A 27,447-nucleotide genomic window follows, 5' to 3' on the forward strand; every position below is an offset into this window, starting at 1 on the left:
TGTGTTTAAAACATGTTTTATTATACAAAAATATAAACACCATATGCAAAAATGTCAAACATGTTGCTGAGTTACAGTTCATATAAGTAAATCTGTCAATTTTAAATAAATTCATTAGGCCCTAATCTATGGATTTTAAGATACCTTAAAAAAAAGGTAGGGGGTGGATCAGAAAGCCAGTCCGTATCTGGTGTGACCACCAGTTGCCTCATGCAGCTTGACACGTCTACTTTGCATAGAGTTTATCAGGCAGTTGATTGTGGCCTGTGGAATGTTGTCCCACTCCTCTTCAATGGCTGTGCAAAGTTGCTGGATATTGGCAGGAACTGGAACACTTTGTTGTACAGGTCAATCCAGAGCATCCCATACATGCTCAATGGGTGACATGTCTGGTGAGTATGAAGGCCATGGAAGAACTGGGACATTTTCAGTTTTCCAGGAATTGGGCACAGATCCTGGCGACATGGAGCCGTGCATTATCATGCTGAAACATGAGACAATGGCGGCGGATGAATGGCATGGCAATGGGCCTCAGAATCTCATCACAATATCTCTGTGCATTCAAAATGCCATCAATAAAATGCTATTGTGTTCGTTGTCCGTAGCTTATGCCTGCCTGCCTGCCCATACCATAACCCCACCAACACAGGGCACTCTGCTCACAACATTGACATACGCAAACTGCTCGCCCACAAGGCGCCATACACACTCTGTGGTCGTGAGGCCGGTTGGACGTACTGCCAAATTCTCTACGTTGGAGGTGGCTTATGGTAGAGAAATAAACATTTACATTTTCTTGCAAGAGCTCTGGTGGACATTCCTGCAGTCAGCATGCCAATTGCATGCCACCCTCAACTTGAGACATCTGTGGCATTGTTGTGTGACAAAACTGCACATTTTAGTGGCCTTCTATTGTCCCCAGCACAAGCTGCACCTGTGTAATGATAATGTTGTTTAATCAGCTTCTTGATTTGCCACACCTGTCAGGTGGATGGATTATTTTGGGAAAAGAGAAATGCTCACTAACAGAGATGTAAACAAATTTGTGCACAACATTTGAGAGAAATAAGCTTTGTGCCAGTGGAACATTTCTGGGGTCTTTTATTTCAGCTCAGGAAACATGGGACCAACACTTTACATGTTGCCTTTATATTTTTGTTCAGTGTAGCTTCATACTGTTGGTGGTAGGTGCACTTGATTCAGCAGCCCGAACGCCGGGAAGGCAAAGTGTTCCCATTTTTAACCATTTCATGTGTCTGAAGGTAGAACTCTGCCTACCCCGCAGGCCCAGTGAGCAAATCAAGTGCACCTAAAGGCCTACTGCTGGCCAATCCGATAGCTCAGATCACTGTTGTCCGCAGTTTCCTTGAGCCATACACTGTAAAAATAAGTTTTGAAAGCATGGCAAAGTTAATACTGTGAGATTTCAAAACTTTTAAAACCATGAGGAGATAGAGACTCAACAAATACAATAATGAGCTGCTGTTTTTATGAGTAAGTTTAAGTTGTTATTCAGTACTGTCAACACATTTACGCCATAAAATGCACGTTCTCCCTACTTCCACTCACGCCATCACCAGCACTGCAGCTGCAATGAATGAGTATAGCAAAGTATTACAATAAGCTTGTGTTGTTATTATTAGTGGCTTGTGTCTTTTTTAATATCAAGGAATATTTAACCTTCTCCTGTCATAGGAGTAACATGAATTGGTGCGTGAGGCAGAAATAATGCAGTGCGACTTGAGATTCACCATTAGCTGGAAGACTGTGTCCCCTTTCCCGTGGAGGCAGGGAGAGTGGAGAGGCAGCCTCACTGCTGCTCCCTCCTTCCCCTCAGACTGACCATGAGATGCAGGCCATCAGTCCAGTAAAAAGTAATACACAAATGATCTATTACCAGTGTGATCGTAATACCAAATGTTTTAACATATCATTTCAAAATGGTCTGAGAAGAACAACATTGGCAGGGCAATTCAAGCATAGCCAATATGCAGTGATAATGTATTGGGCCTAAAGCCTACTGCACAAACCTCATTGCTAGGGAACTGTATTTCATTGTTCATGTTGCATAGGCTTACGTTTTTTTAAGTCATGTTAAAAAAAAATCTGAGCGGTAGAGCTCGGTTTGCATTTTGACTCACAGTGATCTCAGAAAAAGGCTCAGAAAAGGTTGGTGACCAGAGCCGCCAGATCCATCACTTAGTCAAGTGTTTCCTTTATTTTGGCAGTTACCTGTACATGTACAATGTAAAACACAAGTCACTCAAATTATGACTACTGAATTTCAATGAAAGAGGACATAAAAAACATTATAGTTTAAGTGTAGGATTAAGGTAAACATTTTTCTCAAGGTCTTGATAGGTTCATCATACCATCTACCAAAGCCTGTAAAGTAGTACAGTGGGATATTTTAGCACAAAGGGGAATTAAAATGGAATAGAAAAGTAAACTAAACAAATGTATGAATCATCATCACTGTGTAGCCTATATTTTCTTTCTCTCTCTCTCTCTCTCTCTCTCTCTCTCTCTCTTCTCTGAGACAAAAATAATGAGAGCAAGCAATGTGAACCCCCTTAAAAAAAAAAACTTAATTCTCTACAAAAAAAGTTACATTTCATAATAGAAAGAAATCGAACATTCTAGATCCACTTCTTGTTCTTGAGCTAGGAGGCAGAAGAGGGGAATAGCAGTTGCGCACGCGCAGAGGTTCGCCACTTGGTAACGGAGGCAGCGCAGTCCGAGTGTGGACGAGAAACAAACTGCGTTGGCCGAGAAGCACGTTGCTCCAAGGAAGGACTTGCAAGTGAAGTAGGCTTCATCCACGAGAAGAAACAACTAGGAGCTCGAGGTACGCGTCTAGTTTCTTTGTAATGTCAATATGTATCATGTCTTACACAATGTATCATTCAAATGTTAAACTACAATGACATGTGTTTTGGTGGCAGACATGCTTCTTCTGTGGATATTAAACTTGTCCGCACGCGTGCGGAATGTTCTGTTTCATGATGGAGTATTGTTAGCTAATGTAACGTTTGCTAGTTACAGCAAACTTATTTGTTTACGTTAAAGTTGATAAACTCAAGTGAAGCATCGAATTGCATTGATTACTTTTGTTTGCGGCATGTTGCAACTCTTCTTCAGATATGTAGTTTTCTGTGTGTTCTCGAGCCGTGGTTAATTGCTTACTCTGCAACTAGACAGTACAGCAGAAGCAGGTCTACAAGGCCCGGGCAAAGTAAATAGCTCATTGACAGCGGATGCGTCCTATGAAATGTCTGTCTTCGGATCTGTCATCGGCTTCTACCCAATGAGCTTATTCGACATCGGCGGCAGCTGCATTAGCAAAACGCGGACTAGCTTTTTGTTTTTACATAATTATATGGTTTTCACTGTTTAACATCATAATTACGTTATGAGGTTAACGTTAGTGAAGAAAGCGTTATTTGTAAAGGAAATAGTTGTGCGGCAGTTCTGTCGACGTTGCACGCACGTTTCATCCTCGAGCTTGTTGAGTCAGATAATTATATAATCTGATCTGTCGCTGTTTTTGATAACACTCAGATTTATTAAAAAATGCTATTTAACGTCATCTTAAATGCGCTGTATAATTGATTTTTTTATTCTCATCAAATCAGTTTTGTTAGAGCTTCTGAGAATGTAAACAACATTGGAACTCATTGTGCGCCATTTGCGTTACTTTTGTCAGGCTTGTTCTATCACTCAATGCTGCGCATGTCATAACAAACTACAGAGGCCTATCATGGCCAGTTTTGGTGTGATTTGCTGCTTTATAAATACTAGCAGAATGTTGTTACTTTTTATTCCTCAAAATTAATTTTATTCCAGTCGTGTCAATGCTTAAAATGGCTAAGCATCATTCATGTACAAATCAGTGTCAGAATCAGCTATACGTATTGGTCTCCAACTGAAGGTGTCAGTTCCACTGAAAAAAGGAAATCCAACAGTCAGTAGACCCACTGTGGGTATTATGAAAGCATTGTTTATGCTAAAATTAAACCAAGTAGCTTTTGCTTTTCATTATAGATGTTATATTGGATTGTTTCAACTATTACCCTGATCACAGAGAGGAGGATTTTTGTTTGTTTGTTGAAGCCGATCAACTGGCATTCTCCACAATTTATGGCCTGATTGCACAACCATCTTCCTCTTGCTGAAATAAGGTCTAGTCAGCATCTTTGGGAAAATATATTTGATTTGATGACTTCGAAATGAAAATGATTTTGATTTGGTGCTGCAGTTGAATGGGTGTATTCAGTCTGAAATGAAGAGTAACAGATAAGTGCTGTTTTAGTTCTCTGCCGACAGTATCATCTGAGCACAGACAGACATTCCCAGACTCAATTGAGTCAATAAGGCTGCATTTATACAGGCAGCCCCATTTTGACCCCCCCCAATAATTTAACTTTTGACCAATCACATCCAATCGTTTTCAGAGCTGATCTGATTGGTCCAGAGACCAATTAGTGAAAAAAGATCAGAATTGGGCTGCCTGACATGTGCAGCCAAATGCATGCTTTAGTTCTACTTGTAACACCTTGATCACACCGACAGCGTCATTGTGTTTTGATACACCAGAAGTACATTCATTTCCAATGGAACGCTGCGTTTGCCTTGCTGCATTGCAGAGGCAGATTCAGTGCGTTCTGTGTGGTGCATACGTTGGATTTATCGAACATATGCGTAGACGGCTTGACAAAAATGGTAGTAAGAGGTGATTGTTGAACTTTTGTTGCACACATCCAGATGATGCTGTGTACCATTTTGCGCAATGACGCTGTAGGTGTGATCAAGGCGTAAGCAGTGTCAATTTACACTTTAGCTAATAGCATGGGAGTACTGTGTTATTTTGGAGGAATAGCTGTGATCAGCACTTTTACCTGATGTGTTGTGCTGTTAAAAATTCTAGAAGAAAGTTGCTGTTGGGGTAGTAGTTAGGAATATGCATCTTTCCCTTTCAAGATGCGTATCTAGAGACATGGGCTCCGGTACCATACAATAACGATAAGTTTTAGTTTGAAATGATTCAGTACGATTCGACGTGCTAGGGCTGGGCAGTATACTGTATCTACCGGTATTGAAGCACAGACCGGTTTAGGTTTTTACTTCACCTTCTATAACAGTATTTGAGTGTTTGGATTGTTAAATGTGATTCGGCGTGTGTAACATCCATTTTTATAGTTTACTTTGCTACTTTGAGTCATTTCTCACTGCTCGCTTTCCACGCAGACCTAGCCCTGCCCCCTGTCACTCAAGGAGTGCATTTGTTCCTCGACCACGAAACACTTGCGTTCAGTCTGTATGGTCAATGCAGCACATGCAACAATGTTGATAACAATGCTATTTTCCCTTAGCTTCTTAACTTCTTGACGCTACCTATCCCGTTAGCGGGATAATTCTCATCAACCACCGCTGAATTGCAGAGCGCCACATTCAAATAATATTACAAAAAATATTTATATTCATGAAATCACAAGTGCAATATAGCAAAACACAGCTTAGCATTTTGTTAATCCACCTGTCATGTCAGATTTTGAAAATATGCTTTACAGCGAAAGCAATCCAAGCGTTTAAGTTTATCGATCACTAGACAAAACATTATGAACACCTAGCATCAAAGTAGCTTGGTCGCGAAAATCAGAAAAGCAAGAAAATGAATCGCTTACCTTTGATCTTCGGATATTTTCACTCACGAGACTCCCAGTTACACAAATGTTCCTTTTGTTCCATAAAGATGATTTTTATATCCAAAATACCTCCGTTTGTTTGGCGCGTTATGTTCAGAAATCCACAGGCTTGAGCAGTCACGACAACGCCTCCAAATAGTATCCATAATGTCCACAGAAACATGTCAAACATTTGTTTATAATCAATTCTCAGGTTGTTTTTAAAACATATAATCGATAATATATCAAACGGCACTGTCTTTTTCAGTAGGAGAGGGAGAGACGATGGCTGCCCAAGCTCTGTTGCGCAAGCAAAACTCATGCGAACACCTGACGCAATGTTATCTTTCTCACTCATTTTTCAAAATAAAAGCCTGAAACTGTCTAAAGACTGACACCTTGAGGAAGCGGTAGGATAAGGAATCTGGTTGATATCCCTTTAAATGGAGCGAAGGCAGGCTATGGAACATGGAGCTTTCAAAATAGAAGCCACTTCCTGGTTTGATTTTCCTCAGGTTTTGCCTGCAATATCAGTTCTGTTATACTCACAGACAGTATTTTGGCAGTTTTGGAAACTTTGGAGTGTTTTCTATCCCAATCTGTCAATTATATACATATTCTAGCATATGGGCCTGCGAAATAGGCCGTTTACATTGGGAACGTTATTTTTCCAAACATAAAAATAGTGCCCCCTAGCTGAAAGAGGTTAATATACATCCACTAGTGTTTTATAATTACACTATTAGTTTGTTACTTACATCTGCAAAAAAATTGTTGGTCTTTTCTAACCAAGTTGGGCTTAAATCGTGTTAGCTGCTAATTGCTAGTTAGTTAGCTAGCTGGCTGGCTGGCTAGCTAGCTAATAAATGTACTGAGTCAGAGCAAAGGTAACTAGCTAAGCAACCAGATAATACCAGTGATGGTGTTAACCTAAATCAGCATGTTTGTGCAACCGCATCTTCTAAATCAAAGAGGAATATGCAAAGCATGAGTATGTTAGCTACTTCATGAAGTAGCTAAGGGAACATTCAATGTAGCCAAAGATTATAAGAAACACTTATCAACACTTTGGTTCCTACCCTGCCACAATAACTCCTCTCTGGCATTTTAATTTGTTGTCATGTCAAACACAGTGCCCATTAGAATAATAATTATATTTCCATGATTCCAACAGTTCACCAAGGTGTTTTGCTCTAAATCTCAAGTCAAATCAAAATGGCAACATTTGGTAAAAAACAAAGCCTAGATTGTTTGCCCATATCGTGCAGCCCTACGTGGCAGTGTGGAAACGATCTCAAATGAGTGCAGTAAATGTAGAAATTGAAAATACTGAATTATTTGTACTTGAATTGAACAGTAGCCTGTTTTTTCTCTCCCCACTTTGGTTCTGAAGTCACCATCACCCACTAATGAACTAAATCAGATTTATTGTTTACAAATGAGCTATGACATGGGCAGTGAATATGTAGCACAATTTTGGATTTCGTCCGTATCTCAAAATCGAATGTTTGTGACGAGTTGAACGTTTTTCCGGAGAGCTTCTCCTCTCACTGCGGCCATGTAGTGTGCCTCGCAAAACTGATTGTTCTTTATGGAATTATCAACTTTACACTATGTATATAAAAAAATACTTGATTTAACTTTAAAGAAAAACTATTGCTGATGTTGAACCTGAACAATCAAAATAACATTTATTTTAATCCCTGTTCAGCAGATGGCCTATATCCAAATCAGAATTGTCTCCCGTAGCGTATTTTTATTCCAGTGAAACACAATTTTACAGCGCATATATATCAACCTAGCAAATTACACAGGCTTTATTAGAGTCACAACCTAAAGTCACCCAAGCCATTTTAGCATTTGAATGCTGAAGGTGTAGCATAGATGTGCAAGATCAGGAACAGGCCGCCTACCTTGCTTTGGTCAGCATGCGAACACTGGGCACTGTTTGACTAGGTTACTGATATTGTCTGTGGTTGTTTGGCAAGCATGCAACATCGCTTGTAAATCAATGACTGTCAATGCAGTTACATAGGCCATGCTCCAGGATGACATGCCTGAGGGGCAACTAGTATTGCTTTAGAGCCTTAACAATATAAGGTATATTGTCCTACTGCTGTTCAAATGTACAAAAACATACAGTGCATTCGGAAAGTATTCAGACCCCTTCTCTTTTTCCACATTTTGTTATGTTACGGCCTTAATCTAAAATTGATTAAATTAATATTTTTCTCATCAATCTACACACAGAACCCCATAATGACAAAGCGAAAACAGGTTTTTATACATTTTAGAAAATGCCTTATTTACATAAGTATTCAGGCCCTTTGCTATGAGACTCAAAATTGAGCTCGGTGCATCCTGTTTCCATTGATCATCCTTGAGCAGTCTCTACAACTGGATTGGTGTCCACCTGTGGTAAATTCAATTGATTGGACATATTTGGAAAGGCACACTCCTGTCTATGTAAGGTCCCACAGTTGACAGTGCATGTCGGAGCAAAAACCAAGCCATGAGGTCGAAGGAATTGTCCATAGAGCGCCGAGACAGGATTGTGTCATGGCACAGATCTGGGGAAGGGTACCAAAATATTTCTGCAGCATTGAAAGTCCTAAAGAGAACACAGTGGTGCCCATTCTTAAATGGAAGAAGTTTGGAACCCCCTAGACTTTTCCTAGAGCTGGCCACCCGGCCAAACTGAGCAATTGGGGGAAAGGGCCTTGGTCGGGGAGGTGACCAAGAACTCAATGGTCACTGGCAGAGCTCCAGAGTTCTTCTGTGGAGATGGGAAAACCTTCCAGAAGGACAACCGTCTCTGCAGCACTTTACCAATCAGGCCTTTCTGGTAGTGGCCAGGCATAAGATACTCATTAAAAGGCACATGACAGCCTGCCTAGAGTTTGCCAAAAGGCACCTGAAGGACTCTGACCATGAGAAACAAGATTCTCTGATTTGATGATGCCAAGATTGAACTCTTTGGCCTGAATGCCAAGCGTCACATCTGGAGGAAATCTGGCACCATCCCTACGGTGAAGCATGGTGTTGGCAGCATCAGAATCGAGTGGAAAGATGAACGGCGCAAAGTACAGAGAGATCCTTGATAAAAACCTAATCCAGAGCGCTCAGGACCTCAGACTGGAGCGACGGTTCAACTTACAACAGGACAACGACCCTAAGCACACAACCAAGACAATGCAAGTCTCAATGTCCTTGAGTGGCCCAGCCAGAGCCTGGACTTGAACACAATCAAACATCTCTGGAGGGACCTGAAATAGCTGTGCAGCAATGCTTCCCATCCAACCTGACAGAACTTGAGAGGATCTGTGGAGAAGAATGGGAGACATTCCCCAAATACAGGTGTGCCAAGCTTAGTGTCATACCCAAGAAGACTGGCAGCGATTACAGCCTAAGGTGCTAAAACAAAGTACTGAGTAAAGGGTCTGAATACTTGTGTAAATGTAATATTTTTTTATTTGTATTAATCTGCAAAAAGTTCTAAACCAGTTTTTGCATTGTCATTATAGGTTATTGTGTGTAGATTAATGAGTGGGGGGGGAAACATCAATTTCAGAATAAGGCTGTAACGTGAACAAGTGAAGGTGTCTGAATACTTTCCTAATGCACTGTACACAACTCATTTTGCACATGAAAGCACGTGATGGGAAGGTCACGTGTCCTACAAGCGTAATAGTCAGAAGACTCTGAAGCTCCTGTTGACAATTCCTCATTCTATATTTTATTCAGGTTATCTACTTCAACTATTTATACTTTCTAGTTTAAAAGTCGGTGGAAATATCTGGGGTCAAGAAACAAATGGGTTCGCCTTGGCAACATCAACGCTATAAGTTACTACTGATGCTAGCTTTAGCAATGCCATTTCGCTAACTTTAGCTGAACAACAAGACCGGATGGAGGTGGTGGTTCAACGTGCGGTTGGTGCAGCAATTCAAGGAGTAAGGGAACAAGTTGCTACCTTGCAAGATAAGTTGGACACCCACATGGGATCAGTTCGAGTGCTAATAGAAAAGGTGGATTGCATTCAGACTGAGGCAAGGGGTCTAAAAAGGGATTTGAACCTCTGCACTTTGGAAGTTGAGAAGATGTGGTTCAAAATGGCGTTGTTTGAGGATCAACACAGACACAACGTGAGGGTCTCTGGGATTGCTACAAACCGGGAGGGAGGTGATGCAATTGCTTTCCTGCAATAAATCCTTCCCAAATGGATTCCGTCACTTGGTACTATTCCGATTCAAATGGAATGGGTTTACAACCAAAATGTAAAGGACAACCCCCCAGACCCATGGTCTTCAATGTTTTCAGATACCAAGACCGCAACAATATTCTACAAGGACCCTGTGAAGAAGCAAGAATGAATGCGCCCATCCAAGATGCCTGGAGAACCATACCTTGTTATGCGGACTACAGTGCCTTCACAAATCAGCGAAGAAAAGCATTTGCAGATGTCCAGAGGGAATTGTACTTGTAGGGCATACCCTCAATTCTGATCTATTCTGCCACCCTGCAACTTACTTTCAATGTTGATCAGCTCTCCTGGTCTACAGGCTCCCCCACAAAGAGTGCTTTCCTTTACGGAAGTCGAGGAAGGGCCTAGACAGCAGCGTGCAACTGGGTGCTAAAGATGCAGCTAACCGGCTAGCTAACGTTTAATTGACTACTCAACTCTTATCCATCTTCTCCTAGTACTGGTATCCGGTATCCAAACAAAACAACTAAAAAGTAGAAAACAATTAGACGATATAGTCAAGAGAAATTACACTTGAAGGTGTGAAGCCAAACTGGAAAACAAAAGTGGTTTAGGGAAATGGACACATTAAGTGATTAACTTTAATCACCCCAAAAGCTAGCAACATCAATCTCTACTAATCACGTTAACTTCAACATACCTCCATTTAAATATCGGTGAAACTTATTTTTTTTATTTCACCTTTATTTAACCAGGTAGGCAAGTTGAAAACAAGTTCTCATTTACAATTGCGACCTGGCCAAGTTAAAGCAAAGCAGTTCGACACATACAACGACACAGAGTTACACATGGAGTAAAACAAACATACAGTCAATAATACAGTATAAACAAGTCTATATACGATGTGAGCAAATGAGGTGAGATAAGGGAGGTAAAGGCAAAAAAAGGCCATGGTGGCAAAGTAAATACAATATAGCAAGTAAAACACTGGAATGGTAGATTTGCAATGGAAGAATGTGCAAAGTAGAAATAAAAGTAATGGGGTGCAAAGGAGCTAAATAAATAAATAAATGAAATACAGTAGGGAAAGAGGTAGTTGTTTGGGCTAAATTATAGGTGGACTATGTACAGGTGCAGTAATCTGTGAGCTGCTCTGACAGTTGGTGCTTAAAGCTAGTGAGGGAGATAAGTGTTTCTAGTTTCAGAGATTTTTGTAGTTCGTTCCAGTCATTGGCAGCAGAGAACTGGAAGGAGAGGCGGCCAAAGAAAGAAATGGTTTTGGGGGTGACTAGAGAGATATACCTGCTGGAGCGTGTGCTACAGGTGGGAGATGCTATGGTGACCAGCGAGCTGAGATAAGGGGGGACTTTACCTGGCAGGGTCTTGTAGATGACATGGAGCCAGTACTACTTTACTACTTTAGGTAGTCCGAAGATTGCTGCAAATTCATGGGTTCAAACAGTGAAAACATTACCATATTGTTTTTATAATACGGTACTAAATAATTACATCAAATAATGAGTCCAAATAAAGTCAACATGTTGAACCAGCCTCCAGCTCCGCTAGCCAGCTAATGTTAATCCTGGGGTGCTGGATGGCAGTACATGCAGAACTGATTTCAACCATTAATCAAGACACCTGTTGATTTCTGAATTGGCCCTAGTGACTTGGATGATCAACAGACGTATAGTACGTTTTCAGTTGAGTGATGTCAGCAAATGGTGCTTCAAAGATGGGATGTCTTCATAACTCTAGACTGTTTTTGTTTTCCTGTTGAAATTATACAATGTGATGTGTGGCAATGCACTTCCTGCAGTTACGGCCAGTTCATGTGGAGATTTGACATAATGCTAGTCTCTTGTTTGGATGTTCTTCTGCTGTTCTACAGGTAGGCCTTGAATGTGCCCATGATGACCAAGACTCCTCCCGACAGAAGAGGGATCACCTTTGAGGTGGGAGCACAGCTGGAGGCTCGCGACAACCTGAAGAACTGGTCAGTGTCATTTCCATCTGATTACTGTCTGGCCAGGTTTCTAATGTTCATGTTCATGTCCTATTGTTCTTGTCTACCATTATCAGTCTTATTGAACATCCTAACTCTCTACTGCTCAGGTACCAGGCCAGCATAGAGAAGATAGACTATGAGGACGAGAAGGTTCTGATCCACTACCGTCAGTGGAGCCACCGCTATGACGAGTGGTTTGACTGGACCAGCCCATACCTGAGGCCCCTGGACAGGATCCAGTTGAGGAGAGAGGGTCTGCAGGACAAACGGCCCAGCTCGGTGAGGGAGACTAGTACTCTGACATGTTGTTATCCAAGTAGTCCCGTACCCCTTCAAACATTCATCCTCCAGCTGCGTACCCCTTCTAGCACCTGTTTTTTTTTGCCATCATTGTAAGCCTGCCACACACACTATACAATACATTTATTAAACATACGAATGAGTGAGTTTGTCACAACCCGGCTTGTGGGAAGTGACAAAGAGCTCTTACAGGACCAGGGCACAAATAATAATCAATTTTGCTCACTCTTACATAGGTATGTGGTTGCAAAGGGCATCAGTGTCTTAACTTCTTATGGCGGAACCCATTGACAACATTCCGCTGAAAAGGCAGCGTGCGAAATTCAAAAATATGTTGTAGAAATATGTAACTTTCATACATTAAGTGCAATACACCAAATGAAAAACTTTGTTAACTCCTTGCGTCGAGCAATCCCGTATCCGGGAGCGGTATCATAGCCTCAAGCTCATTACCATAACGCAACGTTAACTATTCATGAAAATCGCAAATGAAAGAAATATATTCACTCACAAGCTTAGCCTTTTGTTAACAACACTGTCCTCTCAGATTTTCAAAATATGCTTTTCAACCATAGCTACACAAGCATTTGTGTAAGAGTATTGATAGCCAGCATAGCATTAAGCCTAGCATTCAGCAGGCAACATTTTCACAAAAACAAGAAAAGCATTCAAATAAAATAATTTACCTTTGAAGAACTTCGGATGTTTTCAATGAGGAGACTCAGTTAGATAGCAAATGTTAATTTTTTCCAAAAATATTATTTCTGTAGGAGAAATCACTCCGTTTTGTTCATCACGTTTGGCTAAGAAAAAAAAACGAAAATTCAGTCATTACAAACGCCAAACTTTTTTCCAAATTAACTCCATAATATCGACAGAAACATGGCAAACGTTGTTTAGAATCAATCCTCAAGTGTTTTTCACATATCTATTAGATGATAAATCATTCGTGGCAGTTGGGTTTCTCCTCGGAAGCAAATCGAAAAATACACGCAGCTGGAGATTACGCAATAATTGTGACGGAGGACACCAAGCGAGCACCTGGTAGATGTAGTGTAAAATGGTCAATCTTCCAATGATATGCCTACAAATACGTCACAATGCTGCAGACACCTTGGGGAATTGACAGAAAGTGTAAGCTCATTCCTGGCCCATTCACAGCCATATAAGGAGACATTGGAACATCTGGGGCACTTCCTGTATGAAATTTCATCTTGGTTTCGCCTGTAGCATCAGTTCTGTGGCACTCACAGACAATATCTTTGCAGTTTTGGAAACGTCAGTGTTTTCTTTCCAAAGCTGTCAATTATATGCATAGTCGAGCATCTTTTCGTGACAAAATATCTTGTTTAAAACGGGAACGTTTTTTTATCCAAAAATTAAAAGAGCGCCCCCTATATCCAAGAAGTTAATTTACCCATTGTGTTCGGTTTCAAAAAGGCTTTACAGTGAAAGCACAACATATGATTGTTAGGTCAGAGCCTAGTCACAAAAACACGCACTTCATGTTACACAATACATGTGTGTTTTGTTCGATAAAGTGCATATTTATATCCAGAAATCTCAGTTTACATTGGCGCGTTACGTTCAGTAATGTTTTGCTTCCAAAACATCCTCTGATTTTTTTTCAGAGCCACATCAATTTACAGAAAGTCATCAAACTTTAATATAAGATACAAGTGTTATGCACAGAATTAGAGAGCTACTTCTTCTTAATGCAACCACTGAGATTTCAAAGAAACTAAGGAAAAAGTAAACCATGCAATAATCTGAGTACGGCGCTCAAACAACAACTCAATCCATACAGCTATCCGCCATGTTCGAGTCAACAGAAGTCAGAAATAGCATTATAAATATTCACTTACCTTTTGATCTTCATCAGAATGCACTCCCCGGAATCCCAGTTCCACAATAAATGTTTGGTAAAGTCCATCATTTATGTCCAAATACCTCCTTTTTGTTCACGCGTTTAGCCCAGTAATTAATGCGCGATCGCTTAGTTCAAAGTCAAAAAAGTTATTACAGTTCGTAGAAACGTCAAACGAAGTATAAAATCAATCTTTAGGATGTTTTTATCATAAATCTTCAATAATGTTCCAACCGGAGAATTCCTTTGTCTTCAGAAATGTAAAGGAACTCAAGCTAACTCTCACGTGAACGTGCGTGACCAGCTCGTGACACTCTGCCAGACCACTGGCTCAATCCCCTCTCATTTCCCCCGTCCTTTACAGTAGAAGTATCAAACTAGGTTCTAAAGACTGTTGACATCTAGTGGAAGCCTTAGGAAGTGCAATTTGACCCCGTAGACACTGTATATTCGATAGGCAAAGAGTTGAACTACAAACCTCAGATTTCCCACTTCCTGGTGGATCTTTCTCAGGTTTTGCCTGCCATATAAGTTCTGTTATACTCACAGATATCATTCAAACAGTTTTAGAAAACACTGAATACTAATAATATGCATATACACTGCTCAATATACACTGCTCAAAAAAATAAAGGGAACACTAAAATAACACATCCTAGATCTGAATGAATGAAATATTCTTATTAAATACTTTTTTCTTTACATAGTTGAATGTGCTGACAACAAAATCACACACAAATGCTCAAAGGAAATCAAATTTATCAACCCATGGAGGTCTGGATTTGGAGTCACTCTCAATTAAAGTGGAAAACCGCACTACAGGCTGATCCAACCGCACCAGCATATGGTCTCACAAGGGGTCTGAGGATCTCATCTCGGTACCTAATGGCAGTCAGGCTACCTCTGGCGAGCACATGGAGGGCTGTGCGGCTCCCCAAAGAAATGCCACCCCACACCATGACTGACCCACCGCCAAACCGGTCATGCTGGAGGATGTTGCAGGCAGCAGAACGTTTTCCACGGCGTCTCCAGACTGTCACGTCTGTCACATGTGCTCAGTGTGAACCTACTTTCATCTGTGAAGAGCACAGGGCGCCAGTGGCGAATTTGCCACTCTTGGTGTTCTCCGGCAAATGCCAAATGTCCTGCACGGTGTTGGGCTGTAAGCAAAACCTCCACCTGTGGACGTCGGGCCCTCATACCACCCTCATGGAGTTTGTTTCTGACCGTTTGAGCAGACACATGCACATTTGTGGCCTGCTGGAGGTCATTTTGCAGGACTCTGGCAGTGCTCCTCCTTGCACAAAGGCGGAGGTAGCGGTCCTGCTGCTGGGTTGTTGCCCTCCTACGGCCTCCTCCACGTCTCCTGATGTACTGGCCTGTCTCCTGGTAGCGCCTCCATGCTCTGGACACTACGATGAGACGCAGCAAACCTTCTTGCCACAGCTCGCATTGATGTGCCATCCTGGATGAGCTGCACTACCTGAGCCACTTGTGTGGGTTGTAGACTCGGTCTCATGCTACCACTAGAGTGAAAGCACCGCCAGCATTCAAACGTGACCAAAACATCAGTCAGGAAGCATAGGAACTGAGAAGTGGTCTGTGGTCACCACCTGCAGAACCACTCCTTTATTGGGGGTGTCTTGCTAATTGCCTATAATTTCCACCTGTTGTCTATTCCATTTGCGTATATGAAAGTATGTGAAATCTATTGTCAATCAGTGTTGCTTCCTAAGTGGACAGTTTGATTTCACAGAAGTGTGATTGACTTGGAGTTACATTGTTGTTTAAGTGTTCCCTTTATTTTTTTGAGCAGTGTATTAGCAACTGGTACTTGCAGTAGCATGCAGTTTACTCTGGGCACGCTTTTCATCCAAATGTGAAAATGCTGCCCCCTATCCCAAACAGGTTAACAGCGCGATTTGCCAAGGCAAGAAACTGTGAGCTCAGCCCTATCCAGAAATCTGGCAGTGGCTTCTGATTTAAATTCACAGAACTGCTTGTCTCAATTTCGATGAGGCTCTCTTGTTCAGAAATCGGTGAGTGGAGGCAGGGCATGTAAGGGATAACAAATCCAGTTTGTCGTCCATTTTGGGAAAGTACCTGCGTAATTGAGCACCCAGCTCACTTAGGTGCATCACTATATCACATTTGACATTGTCCGTAAGCTTGTTCATTTGCACATACAAAATCATACAATGATGGAAAGACCTGTCTGTTGTCCTTGTTAATGCAGACACAAAACTGCTCCAACTTCTTTATTATAGCCTATATTTTGTCCCGCACATTGAATATAGTTGCGGAGAGTCCCTGTAATCCTAGATTCAGATCATTTAGGCGAAGAAAAAACATCACCCATTTTAAGCCAGTTGTCTGAGAAACTCGTCATCATGCAAGCTGTCAGACAAGTGAAAATTATGGTCAGTAAAGAGAACTTTAAACTCGTTTCTCAATTCAAAATACCTTGCCTCTTGATAACCAGCATATATTGTAAAAGTGTTACATGGTCGCTGCCCATATCATTGCATAATGCAGAAAATACACGAGAGTTCAGGGGCCTTGCTTTTAAAAAGTTAACCATTTTAATGTAGTGTCCAAAACGTCTTTCAAGCAGTCAGGCATTCCCTTGGCAGCAAGAGCCTCTCGGTGGATGCTGCAGTGTACCCAAGTAATGTCGGGAGCAATTGCTTGCACGCGCATTACAACTCAACTATGTCTCCCTGTCATGGCTTTTGTGCAATCAGTACAGATAGATACCAACACATCTTGACCACAAGTCCATTTGATGCCACAAAGCTGTCCAGTACTTTAAAAATATCCATTCATGTTGTCCTGGTTTGCAGAAGAGGATGTCTTCCTTAATTGACCCCCCCCCCCCATAAACTTAACGTACATATACCAGGAGCTGTGTCAGGCCCGCCACGTCTGTCTCATCCAGCTGTAACATATAATTTACTGGCTTGTATGTGAAGCAGTAATTGTTTCAAAACATCTACTGCCATGTCACTGATGCGTTGTGAAACAGTGTTTGATGAAGACATAGTCTGTATAGTTTTTGGGCCTCTTCCTGGCAGCAGGAAGAATCAAGTCCTCCATAATAATGGTATGGGGCTTGCCTGTCCTAGCCACTCGGTAGCTCACATTATAAGACGCTTCCAGACCCTTCTTATTAATGGTATGTTGCTTTTGTATAAGTCTTACTACTCGAGAGTCGTCTTAAAATCTCGCTCAAACTCCTGTGGCTTATTTTTCAAATTGTCATGTTTAGGTTCTAATTGTCTGCGCAAGAGTGAAGGTTTCCCACGAGAGAGTAACAGTTATGGTATTTTTTAAATTATTTTTTTACCCAATTACATGTAGATTAAAACCAAAAAATTTAATTACTTTTATATTTGGTGTACCCCCGACGGCATTGTGCGTACCCCATTTTGGGAATACCTGCCCTAGACGATATCCGACGTTAACGCAGAAAGCCTAAGATTAAACTGATTAGACAACGACCACAGAGTCTGGTTAAACTTCAGATTAGTGTTTAACCTTTCTTTCCCTTCCAGGTGTTTCGGGTGAATGAGAAAGTCTTGGCCTGTTGGGTAGACTGCCACTACTATCCTGCTAAGGTTCTGGAAGTCAAAAGAGATGGTGGGTCCTACACTTCCACTGGACAGAATGAAATGTTTAATCAGAAATGCATTGCATTCTAGTTACATTGGACAAATATTCTGACCACGTTTGTTCTCTCTTCAGCTTCCTACACTGTGAAGTTTTTCGATGGAGTTGTCAAGACTCTTAAGCCAAACAAAGTAAAGCCATATAAGAAAGAGGTGAGAGCTCCATGTGATTGTTAGTTCATGGTGTGAGAGGATGGTTGATGGGGTTACCTTACAGTTTTATGTCTCAATGTGAATAGAATGGGAAGGCCAGGGAGAGGGACAGAACTCAACGTGAGCAGAGCAGTGGGAAAGAGGAGAACGGGAAAGCCTTGAGCGATGAATCCAAAAGTGGCTCTTCAGACCTGGATGGAGAGGAAAAGGAGAGAAGAGAAGACGGAGAGGAAAAAACGCTGAATGGCAACTTTGAGACCTGTGGACAGAAAGGGAGCCTAAACGGAGAAAAGGGGGCAGGAGGAGGGAAGAGAGAAGAGCCACAAACCAAAGAAAATGGGCAGGTTGTCCAAACTAAATCGGAAGATGTGAATGTAGAAGGGGAGCGAGTGATGCGCAGTACAAAACAACAGGGGGGGAAAGGAGAAGAGTGTGCATCGGGACAGAGTCCCCAGCTGCCCAGGGGGAACCGGTACCGACCCTCTGAAGGTATGTAAGTTACTGTAAGGCTTTGACAGTGAAACAATGGAGAACTATTTTAAACATTTCAGAATCATTAGATTGAAATTGAAAGTGTCCCATGGTTGTGCTCAAGTCCTAACTGGGAAGGAAAGATGATAGCTTGGCTTATGGCTTCGCTTTTGTGAAGAACCAGAAAGTTAAATTGAATCGTTAGAGCGTATTAGGACCGGTTCTGTATCTTGTTGCTTGATGGTTAAGTGAATGAAGTCCGTCTCACTGACCTTTCGGTTCTTGTTGTTTACAGAAAGTCGACGTGAATTGAGGAAGAGGAGGGTGTCTCTTGTACAGATGCCACCACCAAAGAGGAGAAGGCCAGACACAAGTAAGGGTCTGCATCTAATCTATGACTTGTTGCGTGTTACTGACATTCAAAGCCCTGTGTCCTTTGTTTATAACTCCTGCCCTTCCCTCTCCAGACAGAAACAGCCAGTCTCAGCAAGCAGGATCAGATTCCGTCCCAGTGTCTCCAGCATTAACTCCAGACCAGACAAACACCCAGACACCCACAGACGCTGGTATCGAAGCCCCATCAGATATAGGTAAATAAGATGGAGATGAATATGCTCATAAATAAGACAATCAGCAGGTGTTTAGGAGACTTCTTGAGCTGTCCTAACAACTTCTGCCTATTTGAATACGGGTAGGAGTGCTGCTATAGGATACATTTAGCTTTTTAGATAATAATGAGTAACAGAACTTGGACAGGGGGGACCTGATCCTAGATCAGCACTCGGACTGAGTAGCTTTATGAATACAGGCCCAGCTCTTACATTGAGATATGAGATTAAACTTATTTCGGGATCTGTCAACTCCGTGCCGAAAAAAGCTACAGTTGATCTATTGTGTGTTTCTTTACAGAATCAATACTGAAACGCCAAGTCCATCTGCCTACCACCCACAAGTACAGCAGAGAGCCATGTGAGTACAGCCTCATTCTCACACACACACACACACAACTTCCATTAAATGACATGTTGTTCCTTGTATCTCTACCTTAGTGTATCGAGTCATCAAAAACCAGCCGCCCCCAATCCTCTCCATTGAACTGGACCACAACCCCTTCAAGTGCAAGGCCCCTGGCTGTCTGAAGTCCTTCCGGAAGGCCTCTCTCCTGCACTACCACGTCAAGTACTACCATGCAGACAGCGAGCACGCCTCTGAGGGCAGCATGCAAACCCGGGCCTCAGAGAAGCAGGTTGGCTCTCAGGAGACACCCAGGAGGAGACGTACCATGTCAGGTTCTATACGTGAGTAGTAGCACTCTGCCCCATGGATCAACAAACCTGAGCTCAATCATACTACAGTTACAGTTGAAGTCGGAAATGTACATAAACTTAGGTTGGGGTCCTTAAAACTCGTTTTTTTCAACCACTCCACAAATTTCTTGTTAATCTTGTGACTCTCAAACCTGGGTCCGGGAGCGTAATCATCGCCTGACACTAATTAGCATAACGCAACGGACATAAATCTTCCTAGAAAATCTTCCTATTCATGAAAAATCACAAGTGAAATTTATTGGAACACAGCTTAGCCTTTTGTTAATCACCCTGTCATCTCAGATTTTCAAAATATGCTTTACAGCCAAAGCTAGACAAGCATTTGTGTAAGTTTATCGATAGCATAGCATTATGCCACGAAAATCAGAAAAGCAATCAAATTAAATCGTTTACCTTTGATGAACTTCGGATGTTTTCACTCACGAGACTCCCAGGTAGATAGCCAAAGTTCATTTTTTCCCCAAATATTATTTTTGTAGGCGAAATAGCTCATATCAACCGGGACAATTGGTTTTTCAGTGGAAGCGATTGGAATAATGGCTACCTCTGTACTTTACGCGAGATTTTCTCCGGGAGCATCATGTGACCACTTGCGCAATGTAGCCCCCTACGGGTATTCTTCAACATAAATGCGTAAAACTACGTCACAATGCTGTAGACACCTTGGGGAATACGTAGAAAGCGTAAGCTGGTTCATAGCACATTCACAGCTCATTGGCACGCAGCTCTTTCAAAATATGGGGCACTTCCGGATTGGATTTTTCTCAGGCTTTCTCCTGCAACATCAGTTCTGTTATACTCACAGACAATATCTTTACAGTTTTTGAAACGTTAGTGTTTTCTATCCAAAGCTGTCAATTATATGCATATTCTAGCTTCTTGTCCTGACAAAATATCCCATTTAAAACGGGAACGTTTTTTCCCCAAAAATGAAAATACTGCCCCTAGAGTCGCAACAGGTTAACAAACTTTAGTTTTGGCAAGTCTGTTAGGACATCTACTTTGCGGATGACACAAGTAATTTTTCCAACAATTGTTTGCAGACAGATTATCTAACTTATAATTCACTGTATCACAATTCCGGGCCTGTAATTTACATACACTAAATTGACTGTGCCTTTAAACAGCTTGGACAATCCCAGAAAATGATGTCATGGCTTTAGAAGCTTCTGATAAGCTAATTGACATCATTTGAGTCAATTGGAGGTGTACCTGTGGATGTATTTCAAGGCCTACCTTCAAACTCCGTGCCTCTTTGCTTGACATCATGGGAAAAATCGAAAGAAATCAGCCAATACCTCAGAAAAAAAATTGTAGACCTCCAAGTCTGGTTCATCCTTGGGAGAAATTTCCAAGCGCAATGTTCATCTGTACAAACAATAGTACGCAAGTATATACACCATGGGACCACACAGCCATCATACTGCTCAGGAAGGAGATGCATTCTGACTCCTAGAGATGAATGTACTTTGGTGTGAAAAATGCGAATCAATCCCAGAACAACAGCAAAGCACCTTGTGAAGATGCTGGAGGAAACGGGTACAAAAGTATCTATATCCACAGTAAAAAGAGTCCTATATCGACATCACCTGAAAGGCCGCTCAGCAAGGAAGAAGCCACTGCTCCAAAACTGCCATAAAAAAGCCAGACTACAGTTTGCAACTGCACATTAGGACAAAGATTGTACTTTTTGGGAGAAACTGGTCTGATGAAACAAAAATAGAACTGTTTGGCCATAATGACCATCGTTATGTTTGGAGGGAAAAGGGGGAGGCTTGCAAGCTGAAGAACACCATCACATCCGTGAAGCACGGGGTGGCAGCATCATGTTGTGGGGGTGCTTTCCTGCAGGAGGGACTGGTGTACTTTACAAAATAGATGGCATCATGAGGAGGGAAAATGATGTGGATATATTGAAGCAACATCTCAAGACATCAGTCAGGAAGTTAAAGCTTAGTTGCAAATGGGTCTTCCAAATGGACAATGACCCCAAGCATACTTCCAAAGTTGTGGCAAAATGGCTTAAGGACAACAAAGTCAAGGTATTGGAGTGGCCATCAAAGCCCTGACCTCAATCCTATAGAACATTTGTGGGCAGAACTGAAAAGGCGTGTGTGAGCAAGGAGGCCTACAAACCTGACTCCGTTACACCAACTCTGTCAGGTGGAATGGGCCAAAATTCACCCAATTTATTGTGGGAAGCTTGTGGAAGGCTACCTGAAATGTTTGACCCAAGTTCAACAATTTAAAGCCAATGCTACCAAATACAAATTGAGTGTATGTAAACTTCTGATCCACTGGGAATGTGATGAAAGACATGAAAGCTGAAATAAAGCATTCTCTCTACTGTTATTCTGACATTTCACATTCTTAAAATAAAGTGGTGATTCTAACGGACCTAAAACAGGGAATTTTTACTAGGATTAAATGTCAGGAATTGTGAACAACGGAGTTTAAATGTATTTGGCTAAGGTGTATGTAATCTTCCGACTTCAACTGTACGTTAACTGACCCAGTTGCTTTTGTGCTGCATATCCATCCATGAACAATAGATGCATCACATTTTATCTCTGTGCATTGCTCCACTGTACCACAGACTCTCCCCTGGGTGACAGGCAGGCTGCTGATGGGATGAACCGTCATCGTCGGAGATCACTGAGTGAGAAACGGAAGGAGAACCAGCAAACCAACAGCAGACCCCATGAAGAAAGAGAATGGAGCGCCAGTGAAACGGGTGAGGGACATTTTTATCTCTGATTTTACCATCGTTCTTGACTGAGAATATCAACTTGGGTGTTGAACTACTTTTTATATCCCTGCTTTGCTTACTCAGTTCTTTTGTTTACTTCAGGGGAAAAGATTAGAGGGAAGACTGAAAGAGACTTCCTCCTCAATAAACAGAAGAAAAGGAAGAAGACTGGGAGGTCCAAGTCAGGTAAAATGTTGTTGACAGGATGAGTGTGTCTGGAGCCTTGATCAGTTGACAGTACTTCTTTAGTGGAATCTGATTTGCCTAAATCTATCTGCCTTTAGAAAGCTGGCCACATTCTAACAAAATATATATCTGGTTTGTAATTCTCAGTTAATGTTCCAGATGATTCAGTATTCCACATGAGCTTTGAATGTACTGACCCAGTCTCAAAACTGCATGTGCTTTCCCCCCTGACAGAGAATACGAATGGTGAGGAGAACATAGGCATCTCCTTATTTAACTCTACTCAGTCCAATCTGGTATCCAAATTCTCCCTCTTGCACAAACACAAGTTATCTTACGACTCAAGTCCAGAACACATCACAGATCAGGTGCAAGAAGACGGTGGGTACCAAGACCTTACATCTTCTTTATACTCCTCACTCTGTCCTTTTTGCTTTATTCAGGTTAGCTATTATTCACATTCTTCCTTCCTCTCCACTCAGGCTTGAAGTGGTATCATCATGTTTTAGGGCCCTAGTGTTGTCCTATAATAATCAGCTAATTTAAAATCTTTTAAAATGTTAGCCTGATTGTCAAACTACAAATGCTTGGCATATTTGTTTTTCGGTCCACTCAAAATCAGACAATTATGTAAACTAAACATGGTTTTGCTTTCGATCCTCTGAATAGATGAAAGTGATTGGTCCACAGTCAGCGCTGAGTGGAGTGATGAGTACATGGAGGCGGAGCTGGATGTGACCACTCCCATGTCGGAACAGAATGTATCCATGGTGACCAAGGGCTCTGACACAGTGCGCTGTGTCTGTGAGGTGGAGGATGAGAATGATTTCATGATTCAGGTGAAGCTCACCGAGACTCACGTTAGTCACAGAAGAACCTTTAACACAACACTGTTTTGTTGCTTTTTGTTTTTCACGTGTTTTTTCCATTGCATAATCATATGTGAAGTGACAATGTCCTGTCCCTTTCCTAGTGTGATGAATGTCTGTGCTGGCAGCATGGCACCTGCATGGGCCTCTTTGAGCACAATGTGCCTGATACTTATAGCTGCTACATTTGCAGAGACCCACCAGGTAATCACACTGTAAACACCTCCAAATATAGTATTAGATCGCCAATGGGTTTCCGGTCTTTGACAGTGTACATGAACGTGTATCTTGCCTGTTCTCTCAGCCCAGAGACCGAGCCAGCGTTACTGGTACGACAGGGATTGGCTGAGCAGTGGTCACATGTATGGCCTGTCTTTCCTGGATGAGAACTACTCCCACCAGAACAGGAAGAAGTTAACGGCCACTCACCAGCTCCTGGGTGACGTTCACCATGTCTTTGAGGTGCTCAACGGCCTGCAGCTTAAGATGAGCATCCTCCAGTGAGTACAATGGAAGTTACTGCAAATACTTCCCATATATGTAATGTTTCACCATTTTGGGTGTGATTGGTTCTTGGATGATCCATCTTCAGTGGCTGTGAATTAGCCCTCACCTCGCTCTATCGTCCTCTACAGGACTCAGACACACTCTGACCTGAAGCTGTGGTGCCAGCCCTGGAAGCAGGAGGAGAAGCTTGGTATGAGCTGCAGTATGGCGACCAGCAGGACCCCTTCACCTGCAGCCAACGACCGAGAGGGGGGCGAAGCGCTAAAGGCAATGTCAGTCTCCGCCCTCTCTGAGAAGGCCAAAAGGGTTCAGATGAGCCCAACATCCTTCCAGGACTCGAACGCTTCCTACATCAGCAGTGAGCACTGCTATCAGAAACCGCGAGCGTACTACCCAGCGGTGGAGCAGAGGCTGGTGGTGGAGACACGGGGAGGCTCTGAGCTGGAGGACAGTCTGAGGAGCACAGAGAACCTGCTCGAACAGGAGCAACGCTATGGTGGCCCACTGGACACAGACAGAGCCAAACTGTACCCCAGCTCCCTGCTGCAGGACCGGGCCAAGATTCACCCCATTACCCTACAACCAGACAAGGTCTGTACTCTTTCTCTAAAATGATTGTATGTCAGTAGTGAGATACTTATGGTGAAACAAGTGGTGAAGAGATGCTAGCTGTAAGCTAAAGTAGCTGGATATATGACAAACCAGTTTCCATTTGACTTAGATGGCATGTTCTGTTCTTTTTCCAGGGTCTTGATTTGTATAAGAAGCTGTATGTGGGTAGGGAGAGTGAAGTAGAGGTGAAGACTGAAGAGGCTGAGCCCAGCCCAGACATAAAGCCAGACCCAGAAAAAGGCAATGTGCTGCATCAGCAGTGGCAGATCAACCTTTTGGATCACATAGAGGCCATGCAGAACCAAGTCACACACAGGATGGACCTCATTGAGAAAGAGCTCGATGGTGAGACTTACGCCACACAGATTCTTCATTTATAAAGATACTCAAAAAAAATCCTGTCGACGAAAGATACATTTCTCATGTATGTAAGGTTTATAGAACTCTTATTTATCACTCTTTCGGTCTCTCCCCTTTTCTTTTCTTCTACCTCCTCCTTCTGATGATTTATCTGCAGTGTTGGAGAGTTGGCTTGACTACACAGGGGAACTGGAGCCTCCTGACCCGTTGACCCGGCTGCCTCAGCTCAAACACCGTATCAGACAGATGCTCACAGACCTGGGCACGGTGCAGCAGATCTCCCTCTGCTCCTCCTAAACATGAGGGCGCCACTGAGCTCAGCACTTCACCACAGACAGCAGGGCGTAAGCAAGCAATGCTACGGTACAAACGGTTGTTTAGTAGGTTACAGGGACAGAACCTGCTACTACTGATCATTCTAGAATCAACCATCTAAAATGTATGGTATCTTGCAACAATGATACAGGATAGATTGGACTACTTTTCTGAAATGCAAGAAAAATAAGAACATAACCATGTTCAGCGCTTTTGATTGTAAGTTAACCCCTCCTAATAATGTAGTTTTTGTAAAAAAATATTAATACTTGCTTTGTTTTTGCTAAAATAATCTATCTGCTTTTTTGATTAAAGTCAATGAATGACTTTGCTAAAAGGTTCAAATAAGGTTGAAATGTAGGCCACTATAGGCACCATTCTACTGTAATTCTATTAAGATTTGTGTTACCTTACCAATGTTTGTTCAATGTAAGCAAATAGGATTTGATGTAGATATTTTCAAGTTTCAAATGCGTATTTTGGATCAGGGTTGCAGTTAAATGCATATTTTTAGCTTGATGATGTGTTTTAAGATCATAAAATAAGTATTGAAAAAGAGCAAAAGTTCCTTTTTAAAGGGAGGGAAACTATTTTCATATTTGCAAATAAATATTGTCCTGTCTTGAACTAGTCCAGAATGTTCTCGAAGTTAATAAATGTTCCCTTCCTCATAAATATTGATGTAGTACAGTACGAGTTATTCTTTAAAGTACATTGTTTGCAAAAGCCTCAATGTTGGCAAACTAGATTTTGTAAATTGTAATATTTCTCAGATTTTTAGATATTTAGTTGTGATGTTTGGTTTTTTGTATGTTAGAGAAGTCAATCTTACTGGTTAAGTATCCAGAACTTATTTCATGTTTTTCCATGTGGGCACTGTGCTCTTGTCTTTATATTTATTGTGATTCAGAATTTAATTCATGATTTTGCATTTTTTTTTCTTTGTCACACAGTAAGTAATGTGTACGGCACAAGGTGCATAGAGTATAGGACTGTCACAGTATATTTAGTACTGCAATACGCAGTACATGGCCTGTACACTAGTGACTGATGGGTAAGCTTTTTTGTTCAGCCGCAATTTCTAATGACTCATCCGCAATTGCTAATAACCCATCTGTAACCACCCGACTGTGGTAAAGAGAAAATCTGAGACCCGCACCCGACCCTAACCTGTAAATATAGAAAAATGTGTAGGTCCCTTTTTCTCTTGAACAATTACATTTTTGTTAAACATTTCTTGATTTATTTCTTGAACATTTAGGCCTATTGAATGCCTAATGTTTTGTAGATTTTTTTTCTTTTTCTCCCCCAAACAGTAGCCTAAATTGGCACCTTGCGCAAACTTACCCACTATTGCTCGATAAAAATGAAATAACCTCTACGTAGCCTATAGATATGAATTATACATGTATGAATTCTTTATCTTTGCATGTGAAATGGGTATTGGACATCTGACTTTATTTTGACCCATTTCAGAATTATTTGTTGTCCCTTACTGTTTATTTGAATGGTTAATATTTTATTTCAGCTGTATGTTGGCATACAGTGTCAGACTTTTCAATGTATGTTTTTGTTTTGTTTTTCAAGAGTACTGAGATTTAGCTTTACCCAGAGTCCCAACACTAGAATGGTGCTGTTTTTAAACTAGTAAAGGTGCAGTAACTCCAGTCAACTGTGGTATTTTGGACGCAGCATACTGCAGTTGTACTGCACTGGAACTGCAATCTTTTTATAAGGGTTTGTTTAAGAAATAATTATTTCAGATTTCCATGCAAGAAAATAAACCAGCTTTATCTAAATGACCTGTAATCTGTATGTTGTTACTCTTGAAATGTGGTGAATGAATCAGACTAATACACTATATACAAAAGTATGTGGACACCCCTTCATATTAGTGGATTTGGTAATTTCAGACACACCCGTTGGTGTATTAAATTGAGCACACAGCCATACAATCTCCATAGACAAACATTGGCAGTAGAATGGCCTTGCTGAAGAGTTTAGTGACTTTCAACGTGACATCGTCATAGGATGCCACCTTTCCAACAAGTGAGTATGTCAAATTTCTGCCCTGCTAGAGCTCTTTGGTTCAATTGTAGCCGCACACAAGCCTAAGATCACCATGTGCAATGCCAAGCATCAGCTGAAGTGGTGTAAAGCTCACCGCCA

The 27,447-nt window shown here is 41.7% G+C and overlaps 1 protein-coding gene across 3 annotated transcripts; it reads left to right on the forward strand.

Moving 5' to 3' along the window:
* The first annotated feature begins 2,694 nt into the window (after window positions 1-2,694).
* Window positions 2,695-27,080, forward strand: phf20b (PHD finger protein 20, b). 3 transcript variants are annotated; one of them, XM_020506346.2, is made up of 19 exons: window positions 2,696-2,848; window positions 11,777-11,881; window positions 12,001-12,172; window positions 17,615-17,699; window positions 17,805-17,881; window positions 17,968-18,370; window positions 18,648-18,731; window positions 18,820-18,942; window positions 19,262-19,321; window positions 19,402-19,650; window positions 22,277-22,414; window positions 22,532-22,615; window positions 22,850-22,996; window positions 23,285-23,454; window positions 23,589-23,688; window positions 23,789-23,984; window positions 24,120-24,582; window positions 24,738-24,948; window positions 25,121-27,080. In XM_020506346.2, the coding sequence occupies exons 2-19, from the start codon at window positions 11,796-11,798 to the stop codon at window positions 25,258-25,260; spliced, it is 2,988 nt and encodes a 995-aa protein (XP_020361935.1). In that variant the 5' UTR covers window positions 2,696-2,848; window positions 11,777-11,795; the 3' UTR covers window positions 25,261-27,080. The 3 variants fall into 3 exon arrangements, with proteins under 3 accessions (XP_020361937.1, XP_020361935.1, XP_020361936.1); XM_020506347.2 differs by having other exon boundaries at window positions 2,697-2,848; window positions 18,648-18,725; XM_020506348.2 differs by lacking the exon at window positions 22,850-22,996 and having other exon boundaries at window positions 2,695-2,848.
* Window positions 27,081-27,447: the final 367 nt, after the last annotated feature.

The sequence above is a fragment of the Oncorhynchus kisutch genome, linkage group LG17 (genome assembly GCF_002021735.2).
Source record: "Oncorhynchus kisutch isolate 150728-3 linkage group LG17, Okis_V2, whole genome shotgun sequence".
Classification (NCBI taxonomy): domain Eukaryota; kingdom Metazoa; phylum Chordata; class Actinopteri; order Salmoniformes; family Salmonidae; genus Oncorhynchus; species Oncorhynchus kisutch.

Bases quoted from the DNA above. Each gene is read 5' to 3' on its own strand.
- phf20b (XM_020506346.2), top strand. From the start codon at position 11,796: ATGATGACCAAGACTCCTCCCGACAGAAGAGGGATCACCTTTGAGGTG. The intron at 18,732-18,819 runs GTCTGCATCTAA...TTCCCTCTCCAG, and splicing joins AAGGCCAGACACAAGTAAGG to ACAGAAACAGCCAGTCTCAG. The intron at 19,322-19,401 runs GTGAGTACAGCC...TCTCTACCTTAG, and splicing joins CAAGTACAGCAGAGAGCCAT to TGTATCGAGTCATCAAAAAC.